This window comes from Enhydra lutris, unplaced genomic scaffold (assembly GCF_002288905.1).
Source record: "Enhydra lutris kenyoni isolate GAN:26980312 unplaced genomic scaffold, ASM228890v2 scaffoldscaffold11, whole genome shotgun sequence".
In the NCBI taxonomy this organism is placed as follows: domain Eukaryota; kingdom Metazoa; phylum Chordata; class Mammalia; order Carnivora; family Mustelidae; genus Enhydra; species Enhydra lutris.
In genome coordinates, this window is record NW_019154095.1 from 1,515,099 (window position 1) to 1,540,825 (window position 25,727).

The 25,727-nt window shown below is 54.4% G+C and overlaps 1 protein-coding gene across 1 annotated transcript in view; it reads left to right on the forward strand.

Annotated features, from left to right (window-relative positions):
• Nucleotides 1-25,727, forward strand: part of LOC111144617 (Rho guanine nucleotide exchange factor 10) — a 75,788-nt gene that overhangs the window by 1,614 nt on the left and 48,447 nt on the right. Inside the window, 7 exon segments of the mRNA XM_022499005.1 lie at nt 6,811-6,963; nt 7,576-7,863; nt 10,324-10,387; nt 14,718-14,794; nt 16,886-16,942; nt 22,616-22,779; nt 24,385-24,501. Of these exon segments, the coding sequence (XP_022354713.1) occupies nt 6,811-6,963; nt 7,576-7,863; nt 10,324-10,387; nt 14,718-14,794; nt 16,886-16,942; nt 22,616-22,779; nt 24,385-24,501 (920 nt within the window).

Consider the following 25,727-nt stretch of genomic DNA (forward strand, 5'->3'; position numbering starts at 1 on the left):
AAGGAGGACCCCTCCTTTGTCCCGTTGCCAGAGGAACGTGGCCTCACCCACAGCCGGGTGGCAAGCACCTGCCGATGACGGGTCGGGGCTCCAACAGGACACAGAGAACAGAAGCTGTGTGCGAAGGGTGGAGGGGCGGTGGCCTGTGATGGTGGCATTGTTCTGGGGACACCGCTGTGCACACGCAGCCGCCACCCCAGGGATGTCCGGAGCCAGGAGGAGGCCGACAAGGGTGGTGGCCATGAATGGCCCCTTGTTGGGGGAGCTGTTTGCGCCTGCTGCTTTGCAAAGCCCCCCCCCCTTTTTTTTAATGATAGTAAGAAATAGAGCACAAATAGTCTTCTTTCGAAATGAGAGAAACATCTTATTTTGGATCAGGCTTTTGTGTCATAATAGACACAAAATAGTGTCTAATAGTAAGACCACATAATAGTGGTCTTACTGGCCTCAGGGACAAAATGTGTCGCCTTTATCTCTGAGCTTAAAAATGAATATTCTCTTATTTTTTTCCCTCAACATCTTAGTTCCTCCATGGCATGGCTTTCAGACCTGTTTGTGGGTTTTCAGCAGCCCTTGAGGGCTGTCTGCTCGAAGAGGGGACGACCTGGGAGGGGCGTCTACGTGTCCCTGAGCCCTGGAGCCTCCGTTCCCCTGAGGGGTGAGCGACCCGAGCCAGCCCATCCTGAGCCCAGGCTCTGTGTCAGCTGTGTAGACCGGTGCGTTCCAGGAGCAGAGGGCGGCAGGCCCTGGCGGGAGGAGGCAGTGTCTCCCTCCCTGTCTCCGCTCAGGACTCTAAGTCCCGGTGGGAAATGTAACATTGTAGCCTGTAGTGACTTAGCCTTTGTTGCAGTTTGGGAAGACGCTAAGACCTTTTTGACCTGAGAAATCCAGTGTGAACTCTCGTTTCCTTGGAAGTGCGCCGGCCCCAGCAGTGCAGTTTGCTGCTAGACTGAGGCAGGGGGCTGTTGTGGGAGGAGGGTGGTCGCGGGTCAGACCGTATCCCTGGTGCTGTGCTTGCTGACAAGGTTGTTGTCTTGTCAGGGCATTGACCAGAGGGCCTGCCTGGCACGGGGTCTGAGTCGGGGCCGGGCTCCTCTGCCTGGAGCGCTGTGGGCGGGACCCTGGGTGGTGCCCCGGGACACATCAGGAACATTGCCAGAGGTCGGGAAGAGGAGAGTCCAAAGCAAAGGGACTCCTCCGTGGGTTGGTTCTTGGCCCTGCAGTGGCCCGGGGCCTGGGGGGATCCCGAGGTTCCTGCTGTGGACCTCTCACCCCAGGGATGGAGAGGGACCGAGGAATGGCTGAGCTGGAGGGGCTTCCCGGAATCCAAGCAGAGCTCCTTGGATGTGACTCCAGAGCTCCAGCAGGAGGTCTGACGTGGACAGTGGATTTTGTGCCGATGAAGACCAAGGCTGCGGGCAGGCCTGGCCTCCCGTGGGGAGCTTGTCGGTTACCCTGGAGCACTCGTCGTGGGGGCAGAAGCAGGGGTCCATCAAGGAAGAGCCTGCCTGGGCAGCCATGCCACTTACTGCGGACAGGACCACGGATGTCGTCTCTTAGAGCCCGGAGGCAGGAGGCCCAGGGTCCGGGGGGTGGGGGGGGCAAGGCGGGTTCCTCTGAGGCCTCCCTACTTTCTCTCCCTGTATCCTCCAGTGTCGTCCTTCTATGTGTGTCTGTGTCATGATCCCTTTTCCTTATGAGGACCCCAGTCCTGCGGCACCAGGGCCCGCTGTAGGGACCTCCACATGAGCCGTGTTCGGAGTACTGGGGCTTTGGCCTTCAGCATAGGGTTTTGGGAGACACAAATCAGTCTTCGAGAGGAAACAGTGGAAAGTAGCAGCCGGATAGGTGGGAGAAAGCCAGGAGTGTGTAACGTCATTGATGCCAAACGCGGCAGTGAGGAACAGCCCAGTGACTGGAGGGGACAGATGCGGATGACCTATGGGTGTTGGCTTTGGGGACACATCCCCCAGCATCCCGTGAAGCTGTCTCCCCAGTGGTGGGGAGGCGGCAGGGGTGGTGGGGGAGAGAGGAGCAGGTGGAACACAGAGGGTTTAGGGCAGTGAGACTCCTGTGTGTGACCCTGCCATGGTGGACATGAGTCATTGTCCAAAGCCATCAGGGGCATGGCCCCTGACGGGAGCAGCGGACTGTGGGTGACATTGACCTCTCAGTGTGGGTCGGTCATAAGAAAAGCTCTTTGCCACTCACTTTCCTTTCTGAGCACATTAAACAGGAATCCTTTCTCCTTGCATGGGGGAGCCCGGGGTTCAGGCCCATGGGGTTAGAGGTCATAAGGCTTTTTTTTTTTTTTAAGATTTTATTTATTTATTTGACAGAGATCCTAAGTAGGCAGAGAGGCAGGCAGAGAGAGAGAGGAGGAAGCAGACTCCCCACTGAGCAGAGAGCCCGATGCGGGGCTCGATCCCAGGACCCTGAGATCATGACCGAAGGCAGAGACTCAACCCAACGAGCCACCCAGGCGCCCCAAGGCTTTTTTAATAGCAGCGTTTGCAAGGTCACGTAGGTGTATTTTATCTAATTCTTAACATGCCCCAGTAATAGAATATCCCTTCCAAGGAGAGCATTGGCCAAGGGAAGAGCCGGCATGTGATTCTGAGTCTGTCTTGCGGAGTGGGATGTGTGCACGGCATGATTTCTCTCGTGGCTAAGTGGGGCCATCGCCTCCCCCGCACCCCACACCTGGCCTTTGTGTGTGTAGTTGGTTGTCATTTCCCTGCCGTGTTGATCTGGCAAACGGGAACCTACGGGATGGAAACAGTTGTTTTTGGAAAACGTTGTCAGTTTTGGTTTTTCCATTGAAGAGATTTATTGCCCCAAGACAGGTTGTGACCAATTTGTTCCTGTGAATAAGCTGACCGCTTACTGATAAAGCCAAAACCCAGACCGCGAGTACTTTCCCCTCGCTCGGCGCGCGACGGAATTGGTTGGGAATTGGTACGTAAGTCACCGCGACTGGTGCGTGGGGACAGGTTCTGTCCACCCCCAACTCCGGACAGTGTCTAGTGGTTTCACTTGTACACGCTGCTCACTTGGACGACACGGGTGAGCCATATCCACGTCTTGATTAAATGCAGACCTCAGAGGATTAATGTTCTTGGCGAATTCGACAGCCACGTAGGAGTGCTAACGCCGGAAACAGCCGTGGAACAGACAAGAAGTGTCCTTGTTGTAGAAAGTTTGCCAAACACAGGAGTGCAGAGAGGAAAACGCAGGTCCTTCACGGCGGCCCAAGAGCGCACGGGCCCTGGGTTGGTCTTTGCGCGAAGGGATTGCGTGGTGGTGAGCTGTACTCACCAGGTGCCCCTGCGGCGTCGTGCGGTATCCCGTTGAGTGGCGTGAAGTTCAGCCACGTTGTGCTTCCACAACCACTCTCCGCCTCCAGAACTGTCCATCTTCCCACGCTGAAGCCTGTCCTCCGTGGCCTCTCACCTGTGCCCTCCCAGCCCACGTGTCCGCCGGCTTGTGAGGGGAGGCACGCCGTGGCCGCCCCTGGGTGACTGGCGTGTTTCACTTGGTGCGGTGGCCTCAGGTCTGTCCGTGTCGCAGAGAGGCCAGGGTTGTCTGTTTCAAGACCGAGTGTGTCCCGTTGTCTGTGTCAACCACATTTGCTTTACCCTTTCATCTGGCCATGGACTCTGGGGTTGTGTCCATCTCTCGGCTGTCGTGAATAATGCTGCTTGGAGTGGGTGCACACTCATACGGTTACATGTGTATGGCTGCACACTCGTGATTGCACACTTGTACAGTTGCATGCATGTGCGGCTGCACACTCATACATTTACAGTGGTGTGGTTGCATACGTGTGTGATTGCACATTCATGTGGTCACACGTGTACAGTTGCTGGTGCAGTTGCACACATGTGTGGTTACACATGTGTGTGGTTGTATGGTGCATGTTTGCACGTGTGTGGTCACACATTCTTGTGGTTACAGAAGTGTATGGTTGCACACTTGCAGAGTTGCACACTCATGGTTGCACATGGGTGTGGTCGCACATTCTTAGGGTTACACACGTATATGGTTGCACACGTATGGCTACACACTTATGGTTGCACATGTGTGCAATTGCACACGTGTGCGGTTGTATGTTGGTACAGTTGCATACATGCATGGTTGCACACATGTGTGGTCGCACATTTGCACGGGCCTACAAGTACCTGCTTGATTGCCTATTTTTAACGCTTCCACGTGAATCCCCACCTAGAAGTAGGTACTGGGCTGTGCGGGAGCTCCACGTTTGGCCCGGACAGTGTGCACACCGGCTGCTCCAGTTCACGTCCCCTCCAGTGGCGCCCGGGGTTCCAGTTCTCCAGTCCTCGCCAATCTTTGTTATTTTCTATTAAGTGAGTATGAAAGGGCCAATTAAAAACACTAGTGTGTCAGGAACCTCTTTCCAAATTACTGAATAAACTTCAACAAAATCATTTTAATGGTTTCAGTAGTAACGCACTGTGTAAACGTGTCATGATTTGGAGACTTCTGTCTTCTATTGTAAGACATGCAGGTAAGTATTCCGATGACCTCTGATCATTTCCTCAAGGCAGACATTTCATGGTAGAATTTCTGAGATGGAGGATATACAAAATTAGAAGGCTCCGGTGAATATTGGCAACCTACCGTCCACAGGGTCACCAGTGCGCACACTCATCAGAATTACATGTTTTAAAGACGTATTTTTCTGAAGCCTTTCCTTGATTCCATGTCAGTATTTGCCACTGTCTTGCTTTTAGCCAATGAGGATGAAGTCCCAGCATGCCGGGCGGGGCCCATGTGTGCCGTGGACGTGGCGTGGACGTGGCGTTCTGGCCGAGAGGTCCCTCCCGCCTGCCCCCTCGCAGGGGCCAGCCTGAGTTCTCCGTTTCTTGTCACCAATAAGAAAGTATTTCCTCTGAAAGACCCCTTAGAGTGTGTTGCTGGTTCCAAAGATTCAAGGACAAAATACACATCTGGTATTTAAAGCCACTTTTTCTTTTGGACCATCAGTGGTTCGTCTGGACAGTGAGGCCCCAGCTAGAAAGAGTTTCTAGGCTGACTCCTGCGTCGACACACGTCTGTCAGCTTCCCTCCCTAGGAATGACTCCGCCCTAAAACCCTGATATGGACTGTCCCGCCCCCCCCAGTCTCCCCCACCCCCCTCAGGAGCTGCCAGGTGCCTGCGTCCTTCAGCGGCCCAGAGGCGTGGAAGCTTGTTTGCGTAGCCTGCTCAGCACCCACGCTGCTCGTCTGTTACTGACCCAGGCCCTGATCTGGGATCGAGGGGCGCTCGGGGGGCTCTGGGCAGAGCGGGAGGGGCGGAGACAACCCACCATTGTGCTGGGACATCCCGGCCTGGCCTCACCCCACGCCCTGCCGACTGGGGAGGTGACCCCGTTACCATCGTCTGTAAGGCCCCAGGCCATCCCAGGAATCCACCTGGACCCCAGCCCCGGGGACAGAGCAGGGAAGGGAGCCCTGCGGCTTCAGCTCAGGGGTGTGGAGGGCGAGGTTCCTGATGTCTCCGTTACCTCAGCCCTCAGATGCACCACCCCTGGCCTCTGATCCTGTTCACGTGTCTTCAGTTCTAAAATAACCACGTTCAGATCTCTACGTTCCCCATAGGCGTCTTGGGAAACAGTTGGGTATGTGTACCAGCCGTTTGGCTGGTAAGTCGGGGTGGAACCATCTGGAAGGGACCTGGCCTGGGGCAGTTAGTGCCTGTCCCGGCAGATCCCTCCCCAGCCTCATAGAGCCGGAGCTCTCTGTGCCTCGGGCCCTCTGAGCAGCCACTCAGAGCAAACCCGGTCACGCTGGGCGTGCTGGTTTGCTTGCTGGGGAGTGATTTCTGCTCATGCTGACCTTCAGCTCATCTCTCTCAGCAGGTCACGTTCCCCTCCGCCCTTACTGCCCATTACTTCATAAGGGAACCCCCTAGATTCCTCTAGGGTCTGGGGTTCCTCAGTCCCACAGGGGGGCCCCTCCCGTGAGTGTGCAGGAATGTAACCTGAACGGCCCAGAGCTTCTCCCTGGAAAGTGACTGATTTTTTCTGATATTTTGTGATTTGTCTGAGCACCAGACACCAGCCGACTGTCTTGTTGTCACCGAGTGAGTTGTGCGCTGGTGGTTAAGGATGTCCAGTTCGGGGGTTTTCTGTGTTCTGACTTTGTGCCCCAGAGTTGGGGTGCATTGAGGAGGAAGAGGCCCTTCCCTCCCGAGCTGTCCCCTGCACGTCCTGCTCTGTCCCCTACCCCAGCTCTGTAGCTTGGGCGCTGTGACCACTCACAGGCTGCCTGGGCATCTGTCCACCTGCCCCCCGCTTTGTGAGCCAAGCGTGGGGGTCCAGGCCTCATCCCGGTGGATAAGTCCTGAGATGGCCAGTCTCAGATGCCTGTCCCAATGCCCACCAGAGACCCCCCTCAGTGACATCCGTGAGGCCGAGCCCCCTCCTCCCTGCCCCGCACACCCTCGGCCAGGGACGTGTGGCTAGAGGTCCGCAGGGCGGCCTGACGTGCGCAGGGAGCACGAGGTCCCCTGCCTCTGATGTACTTTGCAGGTGGCCGCGTGGGCAGAACTGGGGGTTCTGGGGACCCATGGGGTGGGAGCCACGTCCGTTCTGTGAGGAGGTTGAACGTCTGTCATGGGCGCCCCTGTGTCTGGATTTTCCCTCTCCTTCATCTTCGCCCTGCTGCGAAGATGGGTGTCTTCCTGCTGTCCGCTGTCTGGCCTCCCGGATGGCCTCCCGGATGTCCACTGTCGCTGACAGCGCTTCTCCTTTCCTCCGGGCTTGACCGTGTCCTTCTGACCCGCAGACAACGTGGCGAAGTGCGAGTCCGCCGGCAACGAGGACGACGAAGGGGAGCAATTCGATTTTGACAGTGGAGATGAGGTTCCGGAAGCAGACCGACAGGCTGCAGGCACCCCCCCGGCCAGGAACGCGGGCGCAGACGCCCCCTCTGGCTCAGGTAGGCCCCCCACGGCCACCGGCATGCACGGCCTGGCGATTCCCTTGCCCCACGGCCGGTGGGATGGGCGCGGGGGCTGTGGGCGTCCGGGACTGAGACGGTCGTGACCTTTCTGGGGTGTGAACCCGAGACACGGGTTCGGCTCTGGCCGGGTGTCCCTCGTTTCTGCTCCTGTCTGTGTGCGCAGGGGCACTGGGGGTGTTGACAGGGGAAAGCGGCCCCAGTGCTGAGTCCGCAGGGACGTGGAACGGTTCCGGGGTCAGCGCCATCGGGTGAGGGAAATCGCTTGGGTCTCCGAGGGATCGTCGTCGGCTCGGACTCCCTGGCCGGGAGGACGGGGTGGGCGAGGCTTCTGTGTCTTCGTCTCTCACAGCAACCGCTCCACGTCGCTGACTGGCCCCGAGCTCAGCGGCTTCTCGCTTGCTCATCTCGCAGTAGAGGCCGCGCTGGGAGCCGCCAGGCCCCGTGGACGCCTGCCCTCCGATCCCCAGAGTTGGGGGCGCCCCTCAGCACCCCAGCTGTGGGCATCTCCTGGACGGCCCAGTGTTGCCTGGGCCCCGGGGGGGCAGGTCAGCGGTGCCCCCACCTTGATGCACGTGTGTTTTCCTCCAGGAGGTGAGGCTGGGATGGGGACAGACACGGACGCCCTGGCAGAACCCGCCACCCTCCAGGCCCCGGCGAGAGTCAACCCCTACTCCGTGATCGACATCGCGCCCTTCCAGGACGAGCAGCCCCTGCCCCTGGGTGCGGACGCAGAGGATGACGGCGGGAGCCAGCCCGTGCCCAGCGGGTACTCGGTGCCCGTGCCCTGCGGCTACGCCGTGCCCTGCAGCCTGCCGCTGCTCCTGCCTGCCTACTCCAGCCCCGTCGCCGTCCGCGCTGTGCCCCCGCACGAGGAAGGTAGTGCCCCTGCTCCTCTCTGCACACCGCAGGCCGTGAACTAGCCTTGTCCCTGGGAGCCGCGGTGCTGGGTGCTCAGCGAGAGCTGCCAGAGCGGACCGAGGCAGAGCCGTCCGTGCTCCTGCTGAGGCCACAGGCACCTGCCACCCCGGCCGCGGGCACAGGTGTCCAGGCGCTCCTGAGGGCCCAGCACTGTCTGCCCCCCCCGGCAAGTGTGGTGTGTTCTATGCAAAGTGGACCCTGTGAACGCAGCCTGCTGAGGTCTCCTCTCCTTGAACTCTGTGCTCTGTGTCCCGGACACGCCATGGGGACACAGGCAGAGGGCTTCTGAGGGACGAGACACCCCCAGACCCAGAATCATAACTTCGATTACGTGAGGTTTCAGTAAAGGGGTTATTTCCTTCCCAGTTATGCACAACGGAGACAAAACATCTTTAAAGAGAATCTCGAATTTACACTGGGAAACGCACGAGGTTTTCAGGGTTGATGTTCCCCGTATGTTTTCCTGGTGTATTTGGCAGTGATCTCGTTCACCACGATCCACAATGCTGTCCGTATCTTGTAGCCCAAAGACTAAGAACGATCTGAAAATAAGGAAGTAGACGACGCAGTCAAAAAAAGATTAAGGAATATGTTCTTGTGTTAATTTGCTTATTTTCAGATCGTTTGGTTATTTTTAATAATTAAATACTAATTTATTTTTAAGTAACTTAGTGTATTTAAAAACCATTGGCTGCTTTTCGTGCCATCCTCCTAGAGCTGTTAATAAAACCCTATCATTACAAACACTGTGGTAAGTCCCCAGAGCCAGAAGACAGGTCTGATTGTCTCTTGAGCCTTCAAGGACAAACAGGTGCACCAGGCTCTCCGTTGGGGTCATGGGAAAGCCTGGACTTCGGGGGTGCCTGGGGTCTGAGGCCTGGACCTGCGCTGCTGGCCTGCCGTGAGCTGGCCAGCTTCTTAACTCTTTGCACCCTGTGGTTCTCCCATGGACCTGGGGGTGCCTCCTGGCTGTGCCAGGGCTCAGATCCCCTAGCACGGAAGCTGCCCCATTTGGACCCTCAGAAACAGGAAGAGCCAGAACCCCTTCTCTTCCCTGCTGCTCGAACCTGTTCTGAAAAAAGACTCTGAGGTTCCCCTTCTGTTCACTAGTGGTCCTCCAATGGCCAGAAACTCACAGGGCTCTGCTTCTTGGCAAGAGCTTCCAGATCTTTCCAGAACAACAAGAGATGAGCAGTTACGGTGGCCAGAGAGAGAACTTCCAAGTGCGCAGACCTCCTGAGCTCTCCTCATCAAAGGTCTCGTGTCTGAGCACACAGTAAACCGGGTGCATCTCCTTTCTTGAAATGGGGAGCACTGGAAAAGAACATATCATTTTGGGTGGGCAGTGAGATGAAGCTTGGGTGGTGTGCATTTGGGGGTGGGGAGTGATGCCCTTGGCCCAGCCATGGGGCAACAATCACAGTGTGCAGCGTGGTTGCTGCCAGTTCATGTCCTTTCTTCAACACTTTGTCTAGTAGCTTTGTCTTTTGGGAGGTCCTGGGGGTCATTCTTCGGGGCAGTATGGTGTGGTGGAAGAGCAGTGTTTGGAAGGGGGCGCAGGGTTGAGTTCAGATCCTGACCCTGCCTCTGACCTGACCCGTGGTCCGTGGCAGATGCCTGCCGTTCGGTGGCCTTGAGAACACGAGTCCGTGTCCATGTGGCCCCGGCTGCACTGCTGGGGGTTCCCACCACCAAGGAAGGGCATTTGTTAGTAATGAGCAGGACCAGGGGACCATTTATGGCCGAAGTCTCCACGCTAAGTACACTGCGCCCCGCTTTCGTGGATAGCAGCGCACCGTCGCTTCTCTCTTAAAGGCTTTTTGTGGACGGTGTCCCAGTGGGGCTGTTAGCGCCCATCCTCAGTTGAGCTCATGGCCTTTTGTCCTGAGCTCATCACCCTCTTGGTAAACCAGACCCAGAGGTGAGAGAACAGCCGTTGGCTGAGACACGTGTGACGGACTCGGTGTGTGTGTGCGTGTGCCCACGTGTGTGTGCGTGAGTGTGTGTGTGTGCACGTGCATGAGGACATGAAAGGTTGGCTGTCAGATACCATGGAAGTGACTTCCTCCTGTGAGATCTTTGGAGGCTGCTATGAATAGATCACAGTCGCAGATTCCCACACAGAAGTTAAGAACGGAGAGGAAACAGATTTCTTTGTCGCTCAAACTCGATTTTTTTGCGGCACGGCTAATTCCAGCGGTTTCAGACGGCCTTTATGTATCACTTTTCACTATAATCCTATTTTAAATACATTTTATCTAAAACCTGAAAAACCTTTAAATCTGTTAGTTAATCATTTTTATGGTAAGATAAGCTCGTCATTGAAAAAATTACATAAAAGCATTTTAAGGATAAAAATCCACTTCCTGAGCATTTTACCCTAAGCCTAAACCCATAGAGTTTTTTCTTTCCTCACAGAAACTCAGGAAGCAGCAGAAGACAGCCAGTTTACTTCTTTACGTTCTGAGGACCCAGCAAGCAGGTATCTTTACTAACTTCCGTCCGTGCTCTGAGTTCATGACCCTTTCCTGAGATGTGGAATGCAGCCGTACGGGGGGCTGGCCTGCCCGTCCTCGGTGCTGTGAGGTGACCGGCCAGGCGTGCTCCCAGCCCGAGACCCACCCTCCCAGGTCCAGGACCGCTCGCTGTGTCTTCTGTGCCCCCTACTGTGTCACCCGGGGCTCCCAAGATGGGCTCTCCAGGATACAAGGACCCCGCAGGCTGTCCCTTGTGTTCTGGGGAGACAGGCCGTATGGGGGCACAGGCGGGTTGACCAGGAGGCTGCAGCCCTCCTTGGGCTCCGTGTGCTTTAGCGTCAAAGAGGGTCTCAGCATCCTGTGGGGGAGGGGGGCTTTTCACCGCATCGGACCCGCCTTGCATCTGGAGTCCTCCAAACTGATCTGATTGTAGATCTTTCTTTCATGCCACTTGCCTTCAAAGACGCTGTCGTCTGCATGGATGCCCGGGAAAATCCCCTCTTCCCGGCGAGCTCCTCCTCCTGTTTCAGGACCCCGGTGCGAGCACACTTGCAATACAACGGACTGCTTTGTGCCCTCACTTGTATTTCCTGTGTCCCCTCTGCTGCTGGACGAAGGGTTTTTCAGAGATAAAGACCAGGTTTACCAAAGCTTAGCGTGGAATGTGCTGGGCGCGTGTAGGTGTGCCCGTGCGTGGTTGCTGGGCAGCCGTGCTGGGGGAACCACGCACTGTGCCTGTTTCGAGTGTACTGCCCTGCGGGTTTTGGCACATTGCATCATCCGTCCTAAAGTTGTGTTAGAATCTACATAATGCAGTATTCTGCCATTTTAAGTCTACAAGCCAGCGGCCTCTTGTGTGTTCACGCTGTTGTACAAGCGCCACTACTGTCCGCTTTCAGAATATTTCATCTTCTCAGACAGAAACTCCCGGCTGGGTGGTCATCTACCGTTCCCCTGTCCCGGCCCCAGAGAGCGTCCGTTCCGTGCTGGGCTACGAGCTTGCATGATCGAGCTGCCTCCTGGAATTGGACTCACGGCCGTTGTCCCCGTGTCGGGCTCATTTCCCTTTGGGTCACGTTCGCAAGGCTCCCCCGTGTTGCAGGATGTGTCAGGGCTGCCTTCCTCTTTAAGTGGGCACCGGGGCCCGAGCACCCGAATGCCTGCTCCCGGCCCTTCGGCTCTGCACCTGGGGGCGGAACGGCCGGATCTCGGGTGAGTCTGTGTGTAACTTCCTGAGGAACAGCCAACCGTCTTCTGCTGGGGCCGCGCCGGTCACATGTCCGTCGGCGATGGACAGTCCCACCTTCTCCGTAAGATCAGGAGCTGATTTTCCATTTTTAAAGAGTATAGTCGTACAACTGAGTGGGAAATGGTCCTCGTGGTGGTTTTGATGTGCATTTCCTTGATGAGCAGCAACACGGGCCCCCCCCCCGCATGCCTTTGGCCCGTTTGTGTGTCTTCTTTGGGGAGATGCCTTCAAGTCCTTTACTTACCTCTGATCTGGGTGTTTGGTTATTGTTGAGTTCTCGGTGTTCTTTATTTGTTCAGCATTAATGTTCAGCATTAATCCATTGTTGGGCACGTGATTTGTGAACGTTTTCTCCTGTTCTGTGGGCTGCCTTTCCCTCTCTTGGTAATTTCCTTTGTACAAAAGTTTTCGATTTTGATAAAGTCTAACTTCCGTATTTTTTTCCCTTTCGTATTGCCTGTGCTTCCGTCATCCTGCCCAGTAAAGGCCCGGCCGTCAGTGCCGTGCGGAAGCCTCACGCGTTTTCTCCCAGGAGCCCCGTGGGTGAGCCCACAGGGCCGACCGATGTTCCAATGGCGGTCGGGTCTGGCTGATTCGAGGGGTGCTCACGGCTCTCCGGCCCGGCGGTCCCAGCCCTGGGCTGCCAGGGCGACGTCTCCGGCTGTCCTCGTGAGCCCCTTCGGTCTTCAGTTCTGTGCATTTTTGCTTCACTTGCTGGGGCCCCTTCGTTGGTGGTGCATGTGTTTCTAATTATTACATCTCCTGGTATGGAAACTTCTATCAATTTGCAGTCTCCTCCTTTGTCCTCTGGAACCTTTGATGCGTTAAGGGCCCTTTTGTCTGAGCGGCGTTCACCACGGGGTGGCATGTCTGCCACCTTACCTGGTTTGTGTTTGGTGCTTGGTGTGCGTGTTTGTTCACTTTAGCCTCGTTACTTGTTTGTTCACTTTACTCGTTACTTGGATCTTCCTCGGCTCAGCATTTCCTGAGTGCCTGGCATGTGCTGGGCATCGGAGACGGGAGAGCAGGTGAGCCAGTGTCCGCACAGGCATCGGCAGAGCAGACGGCGAGAGTGCGGGCTCCCGTCCGGGACGTCCCGATCGCGCGCGCAGCCAGGTGTCCGTGGCCTTGGCCTGCGGTGCTCACGCGCACTTGGCTTTTCCTGTCGGGCAGGGGGCGGGCCTCTGGAGTAGGCGCACTCCTCCCCCGACGAGTGGGGTCTCTGCAGAGAGGGGCGCACCTGCAAGGTCTTCCTACCTGGGTGACCTCGCGAACGTCGCCTGCCGCATCCAGGACCCTTCATGAGCACCGGGTGTGATGAAGGACGCGTGGGGCGCGCTGTCCCTGCTGTGTAAACTTCACTCTGGGGAGTGCGTCTGCCGAAGGATGATGAGTTAGACCCAAAAGGGCGTGAAATGACGTGAGAGGCTAACCCCGACCTGTTCGCCAAAGCGCGACCTTGTTTAAACATACAGAAACACTCAGGAATTGTTTAAAATATTGTCTGTACTTGCTTCACGTTTTCTCTTTTTTTGCTTAATGTTATTCTGATGTAATTTCAGATGTAAAAGGTGTAAGAATTTTCTCTTAGTGCGACAAATTCTTCAACGGAGCGCAGGACTGACTGCAGTTCTAGCCTCACAGGCGCCCACAGGGCGTCCCCCCAGGCCTCTCAGTCTTGCAAACATCGAACCGTTCACGAAACCTTTTAACAAACAGAAATGACGATAATGGAAGAGACCGTCCTGCAGTGACACCCCCCATCTCTGTCACTTGCTGTGAAGTGTGGCATCAACTCTCGGATTCTTTTTTCCATATGGAGGGTCTCCAGTGCGTCCCGTGTTCTCTCGGGCGCTGACCCCGCGTTCCGGTGTCTGTCCCGTCCCGTGAAGGGCTTTCTGTGGCGCTGAGTGTTTGATCGCAGCGTGCCCCCGAGACCACATGCCCCCGAGACCCGGATCGCAGCTGCGTCGGTGTTGTCAACAGCTGTCCCTCTCCCCGAGGTGGCCCTCCATCTGCTGAGGGAATCTGATTCCTTCTTCCAAGTAAAGCATAGCCATGGCTTCCATCGCCTGCAAAATGACATTGCCGTCCCTCTGTGAGACCCCGTGGCTTGGCCCCTGGGGCCCCGCGCGGTGAGCGGATCGCCAGGTGTGCCGTGAGCGGTGTTCACTTCTGGTGGCGGGTGTGTGTTGCTTTCTCCCGCTAACCTGTTCCCGGTGGTCATGAAGGCCCGTTGGTCACTCTGGTGTGGCTTTCCAGTTGGCACCATGTATGGCACCTAACGGAAGACCTGGCAGGGAAAGGAAGACCACTGGGGTCTTCTGGAGCAGGGACTTCACGTCATCTTCTGTCTGTGGTGCCAGGTCCTGTGCCGTGCGAATGGTGAGCCTTCAGAGGCATCATTAGTAGCGTGGAACGGAAGTTCGAACTTGGGCTCTGTGTTGAGAAGCCGCAGCTGGGGTGTTAAACTGGGGACGTGCAGATTAGGACCCGCTGAGTGAGGGGGCAGAAGCCTCCTACATGTGTCCATGGGAGCTCCCTCAGCCTCCCAGTGACTGGTTTGGGGGACTGAGAATCCCAGGGTGACTCTGATGGAAGGCACAGCTGGGGCCACCCACACGAGGGCAGTGGGGTCATCAGATCTATCCCTGACACGTCCTAGGCCCAGGGGGTGTGAGCTGGGGGAAGGGGGTCCCCTGCCTCAGCAGATACAGAGCAAGGTCACCAGCACCTGTCACTTATTAGATGAGAGTGGAACAGAGGTCACTAGCTTTTTAAGGGCTTAACTCTAAGTGTTGGTTTTACAAGGTGCCCTGAGAAAGTGGAGCGGGATGGCACGGTGGAAATCCCAAACTTGGGTCCTTCTGACAGGTCCGGACTGCGGGTGTGGACAGGCGTGTCACACCGTGAAATGCACAGGCAGCAGCTCAGAACACATGAGGCTCAGCTCAGAGCACCCGTGATGCTATCCGGGGAAACAGAAGGGGTACAGACGGGGAAGCAGGGGTACCCTTAGGGGACAGCCTGTGGCCTCATGATGGGAAGCGTCCACTGTTGTGATTTTGTGGTTTGTTTTCTCTTAGCGATGACCGGGCGCACAAGGAGGACAGTGCCCTCGCCCGGTGGGTTGCGGACCCGGCCAACACCGCGTGGATGGAGAGTAGGTACCAAAGCCACCAAGAGCCGGGCGGGGCCCTGCGGGGGGTGTGTGTGTCTGTCAGGTTCTGCTGATTATTCCCGTGGCCTCTTCAGGTTGATCACTTTAGAAATATCTTCATTTACCCCAAGTACTGACTGGTGCTGTCCCCAGCTCTCCGCAGCCCTCCTTTCCCTCCCGTTGGAACCCCTCTGCTCACCCCATCCCTGCAAGTAGTTGTTCCTCATTGGTTGCTTCCTCACACAGTGTTGTGACCGTCCTCTGTTTGGGGACCGATGCTTTGACCCGGCCCATAGTCAGCAAGTCACCATGGGACATCAACGAGATAGGTTTTTCGGGATTCTCACTAAGATGCTTCTTCGTGCTACCATTTTGAAAAGGGGATGGGTGGCTGGGGGCTGGGTAAGCCAACCCACCGTCCAGATGGCAGGCCAGATCTTCTGGTCCACATGTAGTTTAGAAAGTGCAGCGTTTTTAACTATGTGTGATTTTTAATTTTTAAAGAAAACTAAAGATGGCTTTTCTAATTATCTCTTTATTATCCACTGGCTCACTAATTTCTGTGTCATTATTTTATATGATGGACTTCCAAGGAAGAATTGTCTTAACTGTCTCCTAGTTATTAAATTATCTCCCAGAATGTGTTGTTCTGGTTTTAATTATGGCATTGTCGAACAAGGAACGTAGCATAAGTAGATGATTCTGCTAGGGGCTGCTAAATTGGGTTCATTACAGGATGAAATTAATATCTTCCAATTCTCTAGATAATTTATTTCCAAAGTAAAATTTGTCTGACTTTCCTGTTACTCGTTTTATTACATCAGAGGCAGCTAGTTAGAATAACACACAGGTTAGGTGCGCTAAACTCTACCACAGTAAAAGAATCTGGGTATAACTTTCGATTCCCCCAAAACTTCACCTAGCAGCCTCCTGTTGACGGGAAGCTTCCCGATCACGTACACAGTGCATGCCTGTATTCTATGTGGGTGTTACATACTGCATTTTTGTAATAAAGTAATCTAGAGAATAGAAAACGTTATTAGAGAAATCATAAGTACGTGATACGTTCACCGTGTGTACTACAGACGTCAAGAACAACCTGCTCGTACCCGGGCTCGCGCAGCCCGCAGCGGTGTTTCGGGGTCCACAGACGAGCGTCCCTTGTGTTCTCTAATGGTGTAGAAACGCTCATCACGACAGCAGTTAATACGACTGCAAGGAGGCAAACGTCCGTCCTGTGGGGGCTTGGTAGCAGCGGGAGAGTAAGGACCGCGCTGAATTACCTCCCCCCAGCGCCCCCCGGAAAGGAACAATGGCTCGTGTCAGAGGAGGGGTTCAGTGTATCGGCCTCATTTTCTTGTTGTTGTCTAGTCGCCGGGAACACCGTAGTGTGGTCGGTTTCCATGTGAGGCCACACTCACATACGTAAACGCATTTCCGGTTTCACCGTGGCTCCTGCACGTGACCTTCTCACGCGGTGCACAGCGAGGAGTTTGCCCGTGGAGAAGCCTCACTTCTTCCTGAGAGAACTTGTTACGGTTTTGGAGGAGATGAATGGTCCACATGATATAGTCGAAGACATTTTATCCTAACAGGCGAACCTTCGCACCCTTGGCCGAAGCCTGCTTTTCCTAGCCAGTGGTTCCGAATATCCCAGAACGATCGGTTTATTTTCACAGCTTCCTTTCAACAGAGCCCCGCTCAAGCCTCCCTTCATTTCTGAAACTGTGCACACCGCTGTTGTATTTTTTGCGTATCAGAACACATCAACTTCTCAAACTTAAAGACATTTTTAAAGGGCCACATGGAGATGCGTAGATGGACCCAAAATGATGGACTGTGTTGGCCTGGAAACCACAAAACTTCCTGTTGGTGAGAGTCCCAGCTGGGTCAAGTAGCGGGTCATCCTCCACCCCGAGAAAACATCCTGTCCCAAAAGCAATGGTCGTGCTCCTGTAGGTCTCACGAATTAGCCCTTACCAACTGACTTTTGGAATAATTACAGCATCATAGGAGACTGTGGTCAGTCCTAACAGTGTAAACTGTACTTGGTGAGTTGGGTCAGGTTTTCACATTTCCCTCTTTGTATTCCAGATCCAGAAGAAGCCATTTATGATGACGTGCCAAGAGAGAATTCGGACTCCGAACCAGGTTTGAATTGTCTGTGATCGAGTTTTAGAGGGTTCAGTTATCAGTGTTTCCTTCTGGGTATAAAAAAGCACTAGTTAGCCTGCACACAGTCTGCAGACATACAGCTTACGTGTGTTTCACGGTCGTGTTTTGTACGTTGTCTAGCGTCTCCTTGGTGCCATGTAGTGGATTATTGGTCTATGCACACAGGTGTGTGTACTTCTATTATAGGCCTTTAATGAGGTGATCAATTAACATAAAGGAGCAGAAAGAGTTAAAGGTGTGAAAAATAGGAATGGACATGTAAAAAAACATGGAAGCTCTAAGTACCAGCATATGCGTAATAAATGACTTAAATGAGAAAATAGAAGAAATGAGTCCTCAAACTTTTCCAGAATTAAAGAGTGATGTAAGTTCTCAGATTGCAGAAATACAAAATTAAAGCCTGGTCCAGCCTGAATCCATACCCTGGCACGCACACAGCTCAGTCCCCTAATTCCAAAACACGAGTGTGTAAAAAGAGGGAAACAAAGGCAATATCAGATAAAGATTGGGGAGACTGACTGCTAGACTCTAAAAACGATTTCACGTTGCATTCCAAGGAGAAGGTATTGAACTTAACGAGCTGTAGAGAGAACAGAGAGCAGATAATGACTGTGAGCGAGTCCAAGCAGGCAGTGAGGAAGACGGCCCCGTGGTGGTGTTCCATCCCTGAGTGTGGCCGCTGGGTGGGGCTAAAGCCCTGGGCAGGGCACTGGCCATCTGGGGAGGCGGCGGGCTGACCCTCGCTTCTGCCGTCTGTGCGTTTCTCAGGAAGAGGGTGTGAATGATGATTGTGTTTTGCGGTGATCGTTTGGGTCCGCATTTATGGGCGATCACTAAGAGAATAGAAGTAGGTTATTTAACCCAATGGAGAAAACCTGAGTCTGGGTTGTAAGGAGCAAGAGAACGTAGGATAAGAAAGGACGGCGAATAGTATGAGGAAGGCCGGCAGAGTCAGTCCGAGGATACTGCTATTTATAGTAAAGATAAATTGAGTTTATCTCAATTTGGCCCTAAAAGAAAAAACCCAGATCTTGGGTTGGATAAATTCACAGAGCTAGGCACAGATTTTAATGGCCCTATTGGCCCTAAAAGAAAAACCCCAGATCTTGGGTTGGATAAATTCACAGAGCTAGGCACAGATTTTAATGACAGCTGAATACGGATACAAAACATTTGTAAGTAAATGGATGGAAAAAGAAATACAGGCCAGTTCCAACTAAATATAATAGCCAGTATTACTCTCATATACTGGACGTTAGTCTGTAAAATGGTAGGCGTAGAGCCCTTCCCAAGAGAGAACCATAACCGTTCTGAACTTGTGTGCTCCTAACAAGACCGTCTCCAAACATATGAAGCAAAACATGACCGAGATGGAATCGGCCATAGTTAAATACGTGATCAGAGTGGGAGATTTTAAGAAAGCTTCTCCCACGGTTGTGGATACTGGATGTAGAGTTAGTGAACCGCAGAAGAGCGCGGTATACTGTCTACGGAAGGATCCCGTATAGAACCCTGAAGCTAATCGTTTCAGAACGTGCTTTTTTTCCAATGCATGGAATATTTGTAAAAATTATATAGCATTCCTCAAAGCAATTGTGAGCAAATGCCAAAGAATTAGTGTTCATGCCTCATTCTCTGATTTAAAAAAAAAATCAATAAAAAGAAACACTTGAATATTAAAAAATAACACTAATATCTAGCTCATAGACAAGGCTGAACACGGGATGGAAATTAAGAATATTTGACTTGAATAATAGTGAAAACATTACATAAATTTTTGTGATAGTTTAAAATAATGAATTATAGACACAATGGCATTTGTTAATAACAGAAGATAGGAAAATAATGAGCCAGCATCCAACTCTGTTATATAAAGAATAGCAGAGGGAACTCAGAGAAAATAGAAGAAAATAAAAATGGTAGGGGCACCTGGGTGGCTCGGTGGGTTAAGCCTCTGCCTCCGGCTCAGGTCATGATCTCAGGTCCTGGGATCGAGCCCCACATAGAGCTCTCTGGTCAGCGGGAAGCCTGCTTCCCCCTCTCTCTCTGCCTGCCTCTCTGCCTGCTTGTGATCTCTCTCTCTCAAATAAATAAATAAAATCTTTTTTTAAAAAAATGGTAGCAGCAGAAGTGATAAACAGAAAACAAAGAATAGAAAGTGATCAGCATAACGAAAGAACAGTTCTGTAAAAGGAATATGAAAGTAGACAAGCCTCCGGTAGTGTTGGGAAGAAAGGGTGTTACTGGATGGAGAGAGGCAGGGAGGGAAGGAAACTGGAACAGTAGAAACTCATAAACACCATGAAGGGATTCTGGAAACAACGTGGTATCATTCAGTTGAAACACTTGGCCTGCATCTGACCTAGAAAACATTAATGCATAATGATTCCCGATCTAGAATTAATTGCTTAACTGATGTGCCAGACAGCCCACTGAGACCCGTGTCCTCGTCTCAGAGTGGCTAAGCCATCAGGAGACAGGCAGTTCCTCTGCTCCACACACAGTTCCAATGGACGGTAGAGGACAGGAGCAGGTCACTCCTGAGGGTCTCAGTAGAAGCTTTTAACCCCCTTCACCGAAAGGGGTGATGCTGAACATCCGAATGAAAATGTGAAGACTCAAAATCCAGTAGTGTCCCAACAAACAGGCAAAAGCCAACCTTAGCCCTTTAGATTTGTCTCGGGGGTTTATGGATCCCTTAACGTTAGCAGGTTCTTTGACCATCTTTTCCACAGGACTAGACTAATGGAGATAAACCTTACTCTCATCTCAAGACATGCTTAAAATGCACTTGATAAGATTCAGTCAGTGTTAAAGGCTCCTAATAGAAGGAAACGTCCTCAGGCTAATCCAGGACGTGTCCTTGTAATCTACATCCAGCGCACTGAATGGTGAGTTAAAACAAGTGGTAATTTATTCATTCTGCCCTGTGTTTGGACGCCGTCACACGCTGGGCGCTGATGCAGGTTCCGCTAACAGACTCGTCCCTGCCCTCCAGGTTCCCACGTCGAGGGAGACACACACTTAACATTTGGGCCCCTTCGGGAATCACACTGAAGTGTTTCTGGAGGAGTGTGCACGCAGGTCTTTTATTTAAGCGCGCGCTGCAAATGAGGTGGGGATTGAAGACCGGTTTCTGCAAAAACAAGCTTGAAATTTATTTTGGGTAATTTGTGCGTCCAGGTAGGCCCTTCCCAACCCAGACGGGGTGATCGGGGGCCTCCCAAAACCAAAATGCCAGCAAGAGGTATAACAGTAGTCTCCCTAGTGAGGGTCCCAGCTGTTCTGGGTAGAGCCAGCCATGTCCCCGTGAGGACAGTGCCGTGCAGGGCGCCGACGTGTATGCTGTGTGCTTCAACTCCCACGTCAGCCAGCGCCCTCCCTTGTTAGGATCACAGAAGGTCCTGGTCCCCTCGGTGGCCTTTGCTTTTTGCTTATGAGATGTTTGGTGGCGCAAACATTTTGAAAAAACACTTCAGTAAGACCTAGCTAATGTGCAGATGGGGTACAAACTGGTGGTTCCCTGGCAGGTGTGTTTTCTGGAGAAATTCTTGCCCATGTCAAGGACACGTGTGTAAGGGGGCTTGTCTGTGGCACAATTTGTAAAGAGCAGAAGAGGCGGGGAACACAGTGGCCCCACACCTGGGGAAAGGATCCATATATGACTGTGAATTCTTACAGCAGACACTGTGCTGCAGTTAAAAATGAGTAAATGACATATACACACACACACACTTACAAACACACATGCTTAAAAGCAGGGTTGAGCAAAAAGCAAGACCCCCAGGGGTAGGGTGCAGGTACCTTGACGTTGGACAGGCACCTCCGAGGTCAGTGGATCCCGCCGGGATCTGCTTTGTGCTGACCTAGGGGAGGGCACAGGGCTCCGGCCACGCGTGGGTCACTTTGTGCTGCTGCCTCCGTGGGAGCAGGCGCTGCCATGGTGTAGATGGGGTGCGCAGACTTGCCGGCTCCATGGTGTTCTTTGGTGCACGTAAAGTGTTTGGTAATTAAACACATTTAGTGAAGATGGCACTAGATATTTGAGGTTCCCTGGAAGTCTAATTGCAGAATTCAGGCTGCCCGGGACCTCGGCTGTCTGGTGAACCGTGGACACACAGATGTGTCCGAGGAAGAGCGGAGGCCCATGTGCTTTGTGTGGAATATGGCCTTTGAGGGTGAAGTTCCGTCGCAGCCCTGGGAGGATAGCGGACCCTCACGCCATACAGTGGGGAGCATCTACATTTTTTTTTTAAATTGCGGCCAAGTGCGCACTGCAGGAAACTGACTGTTTTAACCAGAGTAGAGTACACTGTTTAGTGGCATGACGCAAATTCATGGGCTGGTGTGGCCACCCCCAGCGCAGTCCCGGCCTGGAGCAGGTAGCGAGGTCGTGGCCCAGGAGGTCTCAGCCGGTGGACCAGCTCTCCCTTCACTGGCCCGTGGAGGAGCACGTGCCCCATGGCTGTGTTTCCTTTCCAGCGTCAGAAAGCGTCCCTCTGTGCACCCGGGAACTCCGGAGGGCCTTACAGCTCACCCACCATCAACCCTCTGTCGTTCATGAGACGCTGTGGAGCCCTGGAAGCTTCCCGTGCGCGGGGGACGCCCAGAGAGCACTGCCTGTTGCAGAGCGTGGAGCAGAGTTGCTGTCCCACGTCCTGACTGCTGAGCGCTAACACCGCTAAGATAAAGGCGGTCCGCTGTGCCTGGGGTGTGAGAGCTCTCCTTCAGTGATAATTTAAGCAGAAATTACTCTTAACGGGTCATTTATGCTTGAAAACGTTCGTCTGAAATAACCGTTTATGCTCACATGTTTAATAAGAGAAACCAGAGAGATGTGACATCCTGGAAGTCTGCAGAGCGACATTTCATTCCCAGAAACTCCCGTCCCCAGCAGCACGGCACTGGAAATAGGAATCCCATCTGCATATTTTTGTGTTAGGGCGTATCACAGGATCACTTTCCGTGAGTCTGTGGCCTTGGCGTCTGTTAGGAAGGAAGCGGATTCATTAATTCACAACGAATGTCAAGACTTTGTCCTTGCTGTGGGCATGCCCGTGAGGCAGCTCGGCTCCCTGAGCTCCCTTTTGCAGAATACAGATTACAGAGTGAAAGGTGGAGATTAAAGCCTTTGGAATGGTTGCGGTAAAGAGCCCTCGTCGCTGTGTTTGGTGGCGCAGACCTCTGGTCTCTACTAATTCTGAAATGGCAGACGGGATTTTAAAGGCAATTTTAAACATTTTAAACATTTAAAAGCAGATTTATTAAACCATTGCTGGCACCAAGGCAAGATTCACTTGTTTCCCGTGAACTTCCCTTGTCCCGTTTGAATCTCTCTCATCCATACGTCCGTCATCCACTTATCTGTTTGTGTCCCTGCATTTATCTTCGTACGGCCGACAGGTCATTCGGGACAGTTCTGGTAGCTTCTTACAGACCAGTGGCCCTCAGTTTGCACCAGGGTCTGGGGGCTCACGGGGGCTCACGACCCCTCATGTTGCTGCCCCGTCCCAGAGGTGCTGCGCTGGCCCTGGGGTCTGACACGCTTCCCACCGCAGCTCTCGAGGCTAGGGTGAAGCCACACACACGCTCCGACCCTAACGAGCCAATTCTGCATTTCATATTTCGCTGTGGCCTTTCCGCCCTCAGATGAGATGGTTTATGACGACGTGGAGAACGGAGAGGAAGGCGGAAACAGCTCTGTGGAGTGCGGCTGGAGCTCCAGTGAGTTCGAAAGCTACGAGGAGCAGAGTGACTCGGAGTGCAAGAACGGGGTCCCCAGGTCCTTCCTGCGCAGCAGCCACAGAAAGCAAGTATGTGTTGGGGCTGTGCGGGGGCAGCTTAGCGCCGTGCGCCGTGAGCACGAGGGCACGTTGCACCCATCACGTGTCGCTGCTTCCCATGCGGGGGCCCTTAGCGAGGGGAAGGGGCAAGTGGGAGCAAAGGGGGCCCCGGCTTGCGTCGTGAGCATAGCCGCGGCGGGCGTTCTTAGAGACACACCGAGACGGCCTTGGGGACCACTCTCCGTGTCACCTGTGTTGTGCACAGACGGTCACGGCACGCTGGGCTCGTGGAGCGGACGGCCTTGGTGTCTGAGAGGCCCGTGCTGCTGAAGGGCAGAACCCCGGAGTGGCCCCTCCTGTCCCGAGGGGTGTGTGCGCGTGTGCACGTGTGCGTGTGTGTGAGTGCGTCCTGGAGGGTCGGGGAGGAGCTTCAGGGGCCGGAGTGTGAAATCCGGAGCTGGGCGGTGGTCTGCGGTGGCCGCGGATGCACTCGGCTGGGCGGACCTTCTTCCTGAGACACGTGGTCTCTGTGGTGCGTGGCTGTGCCGTTGGGGAAGGGGGTGAAGGGCGCTCATGGCCGTGTCCGCAGCTGCCGGTGCTGCCCGCGTGAGGCTGCGCGTCAGGCCGCAGGCACGCGGAGGCGGCCGGATTCCGTGCGTGCACCCGCCTCTCTGGCTTAGGGCTGGGGTCAGGAGAGGAGCACGCTGCGGCTTCCTGCCAGCGGCGGTGGCTGGATCAGGTGCTGGCCGACGAGCCTCTCGCGCTTTCTGAGCCAAGACTGCCTGCCTTGCCCACTGGGTTCCCAGGCAGATGCCCCGAAGCGCCGTGGGAGAGGCTGCTCCGCGGCAGGTGGACAGCCCACAGGGTGGCTCTTGTGTGCGGGGTGACCATGGGGCATCCTCCTCCCTCCCCTGCCCCAGCCTGGCCACGTCCTGGGGCAGCCGGCAGCACGGCCAGCAGGAGTGATGGGCCGAGGGAAGGCCCAGGCGTTCTCGTTCTAAGTCGTGATGTTAGAACAGCTCGCTGAGCACTCTTGTGCCTGACGAGCCAGCTCAAGGAGGCTTTAGTGAACATTTGCATCAGCGTCTTCTCCTGGGTCGACAAGGGAAGCATTTGCGGAGAAGCCCCGAGGCCTCGGTTTCCTTATCGGAGACGCAGGACCCCGTGCGCAGTGCCTGCAGGAGTCCGGCCCTCGCCCGGCCGAGACGACGTGACGTCAGTTGGAGACTGAGAAGTCTGTGCTGCTCGTTCCCAAATCACGACACCCTGTATGTGGGACAGTCTTGAACTCGGGTACCTTCTGCCTTGGCACTGACACAGAAGAATAATTTTATACCTTTTCTACTTACATGTTGGGTCATTTTAATGTCCTCAGAATGCACGGGAATGAGGTCCCAGAGGCTTCGGTGCCCGTGTTCGCTTTTGTCTGGCATAGAAAAGTCCCGGTCTGGCTTCTTCTTCCCCCACGTTTGACTTCCCCATTTGTAGCGCCTGGGGTCGGTGGGCCAGAACTAGGGGTTGCCCGTGGGGCGCAGGGTCCCCCAGACGCCGCTGCCTCATCCTGCCAGCGTAAGGCTGTGTCTCAGGACGGGAAGACGTGCGTTTGTGAACAGCTTGTGTCTCTTTGTGCTGTAGCTCTCCCATGACCTAGCCCGTTTCAAGGAGCACTATGAGAGCAAGATGAGAGCTTTGATGGCCACCGCGGTGGGGGCCGCAGAGATTCAGCAGCTAAAGCAGAGGCACGAACGGAAGGTAGGGCGGCTCGTGCTTTGACCAGCTGCGTGGGTCATGCGTGTTCGGAAACAGGCCGTGCTTCCCGGAGAGGCCACACGGCAGCGACATTGGCCCGTCCTAACCATCCTGGTTCCCTAAGTGTGGTCCTCGGCTTCCAGAGGTCACCACGGCCCGCGGAGTGGCTCCCACTGTTCGCGAGACGCTCTTCACCCTCCCTCCCATCTGTCTAGTTCTCTTACACGCGGACGGGAGTGTCCCCTAGGCTCCGTGGGGTGTTCCCCCCCCCCCTCCGCCCTCACCTGCAGCATCCAGTCTCTCCTGCCCAGAAGATTCCCACACGTGCTCAACTGCACCGCCTGTCGGGCTGTTTGGGAACTACAGGGATTTTCCTGAACGTGCTACTTCGATGACCCAGAACAGGTTTATTATTTCTAAATGAGTGTTCATTGAAGCTTGATATTTTTCTCAACGTTAACTCTCCATCCAGTCAATGTAGACCCGTGAAGGCTGGGTGGACAGAGCTCGTGGGGCCCTTGGCACTTTTACAAGTCTAAAGGGCCCCAAGACCCAGGGGCTCAGGAGTGGCGGGGTTTGAGCGAGGTGGCAGCCGTCCCCGGAGCTGTGTTTTAAAAGGGCACTGTCAAGTACTGCTCAGGTCCACGTCCCGCGTCCTGCCGATGTCCTGTGGTTTGTCCGTGTGTGTCAGGTGCTGCTCAGGTCCACGTCCCGCGTCCTGCCGATGTCCTGTGGTTTGTCCGTGTGTGTGAAGTGGCGTCTAACTGAAAACAGATGTTCACCTAGAAGTGTCTTCCATGAGAGTCACTGCTTGATTCCGGAGTGTCCTTGTGTCCTGGGCTTCTCGGAGCAGGAGCAGGACTCTGGGAGTCTCATCCCTCCTTTCAGCTCTGGCTGGTTCCTGTGCAGAATGCAAAGCAGCAGGTCACGTGGGAGCGTCTGGGGCCTGATGCGATTTCCCAGAGAATCGTGAGCTCAGTCGTTGGTCACGGGGGAGGTATGACGGAGGCCAGCTCAGTGGAGGAGTTTGGAAGCAGGTGCGCCCGTAGGGAGTGGCACGGGTGAGCAGAATGTGTTTGGGAGCAGGGAGTGATAACGTGGTATGTAGTTAGGGCCAGGCCGAGCTGACCGCCTTCGTCCAGAGAGAGGCAGACGTGAGGACGGGTTGAGGGCCCTGGCTCGGCTTCCTGGATGCTGGGACGGGTGTTGCAGTTCCCTAGGTGCTGGGA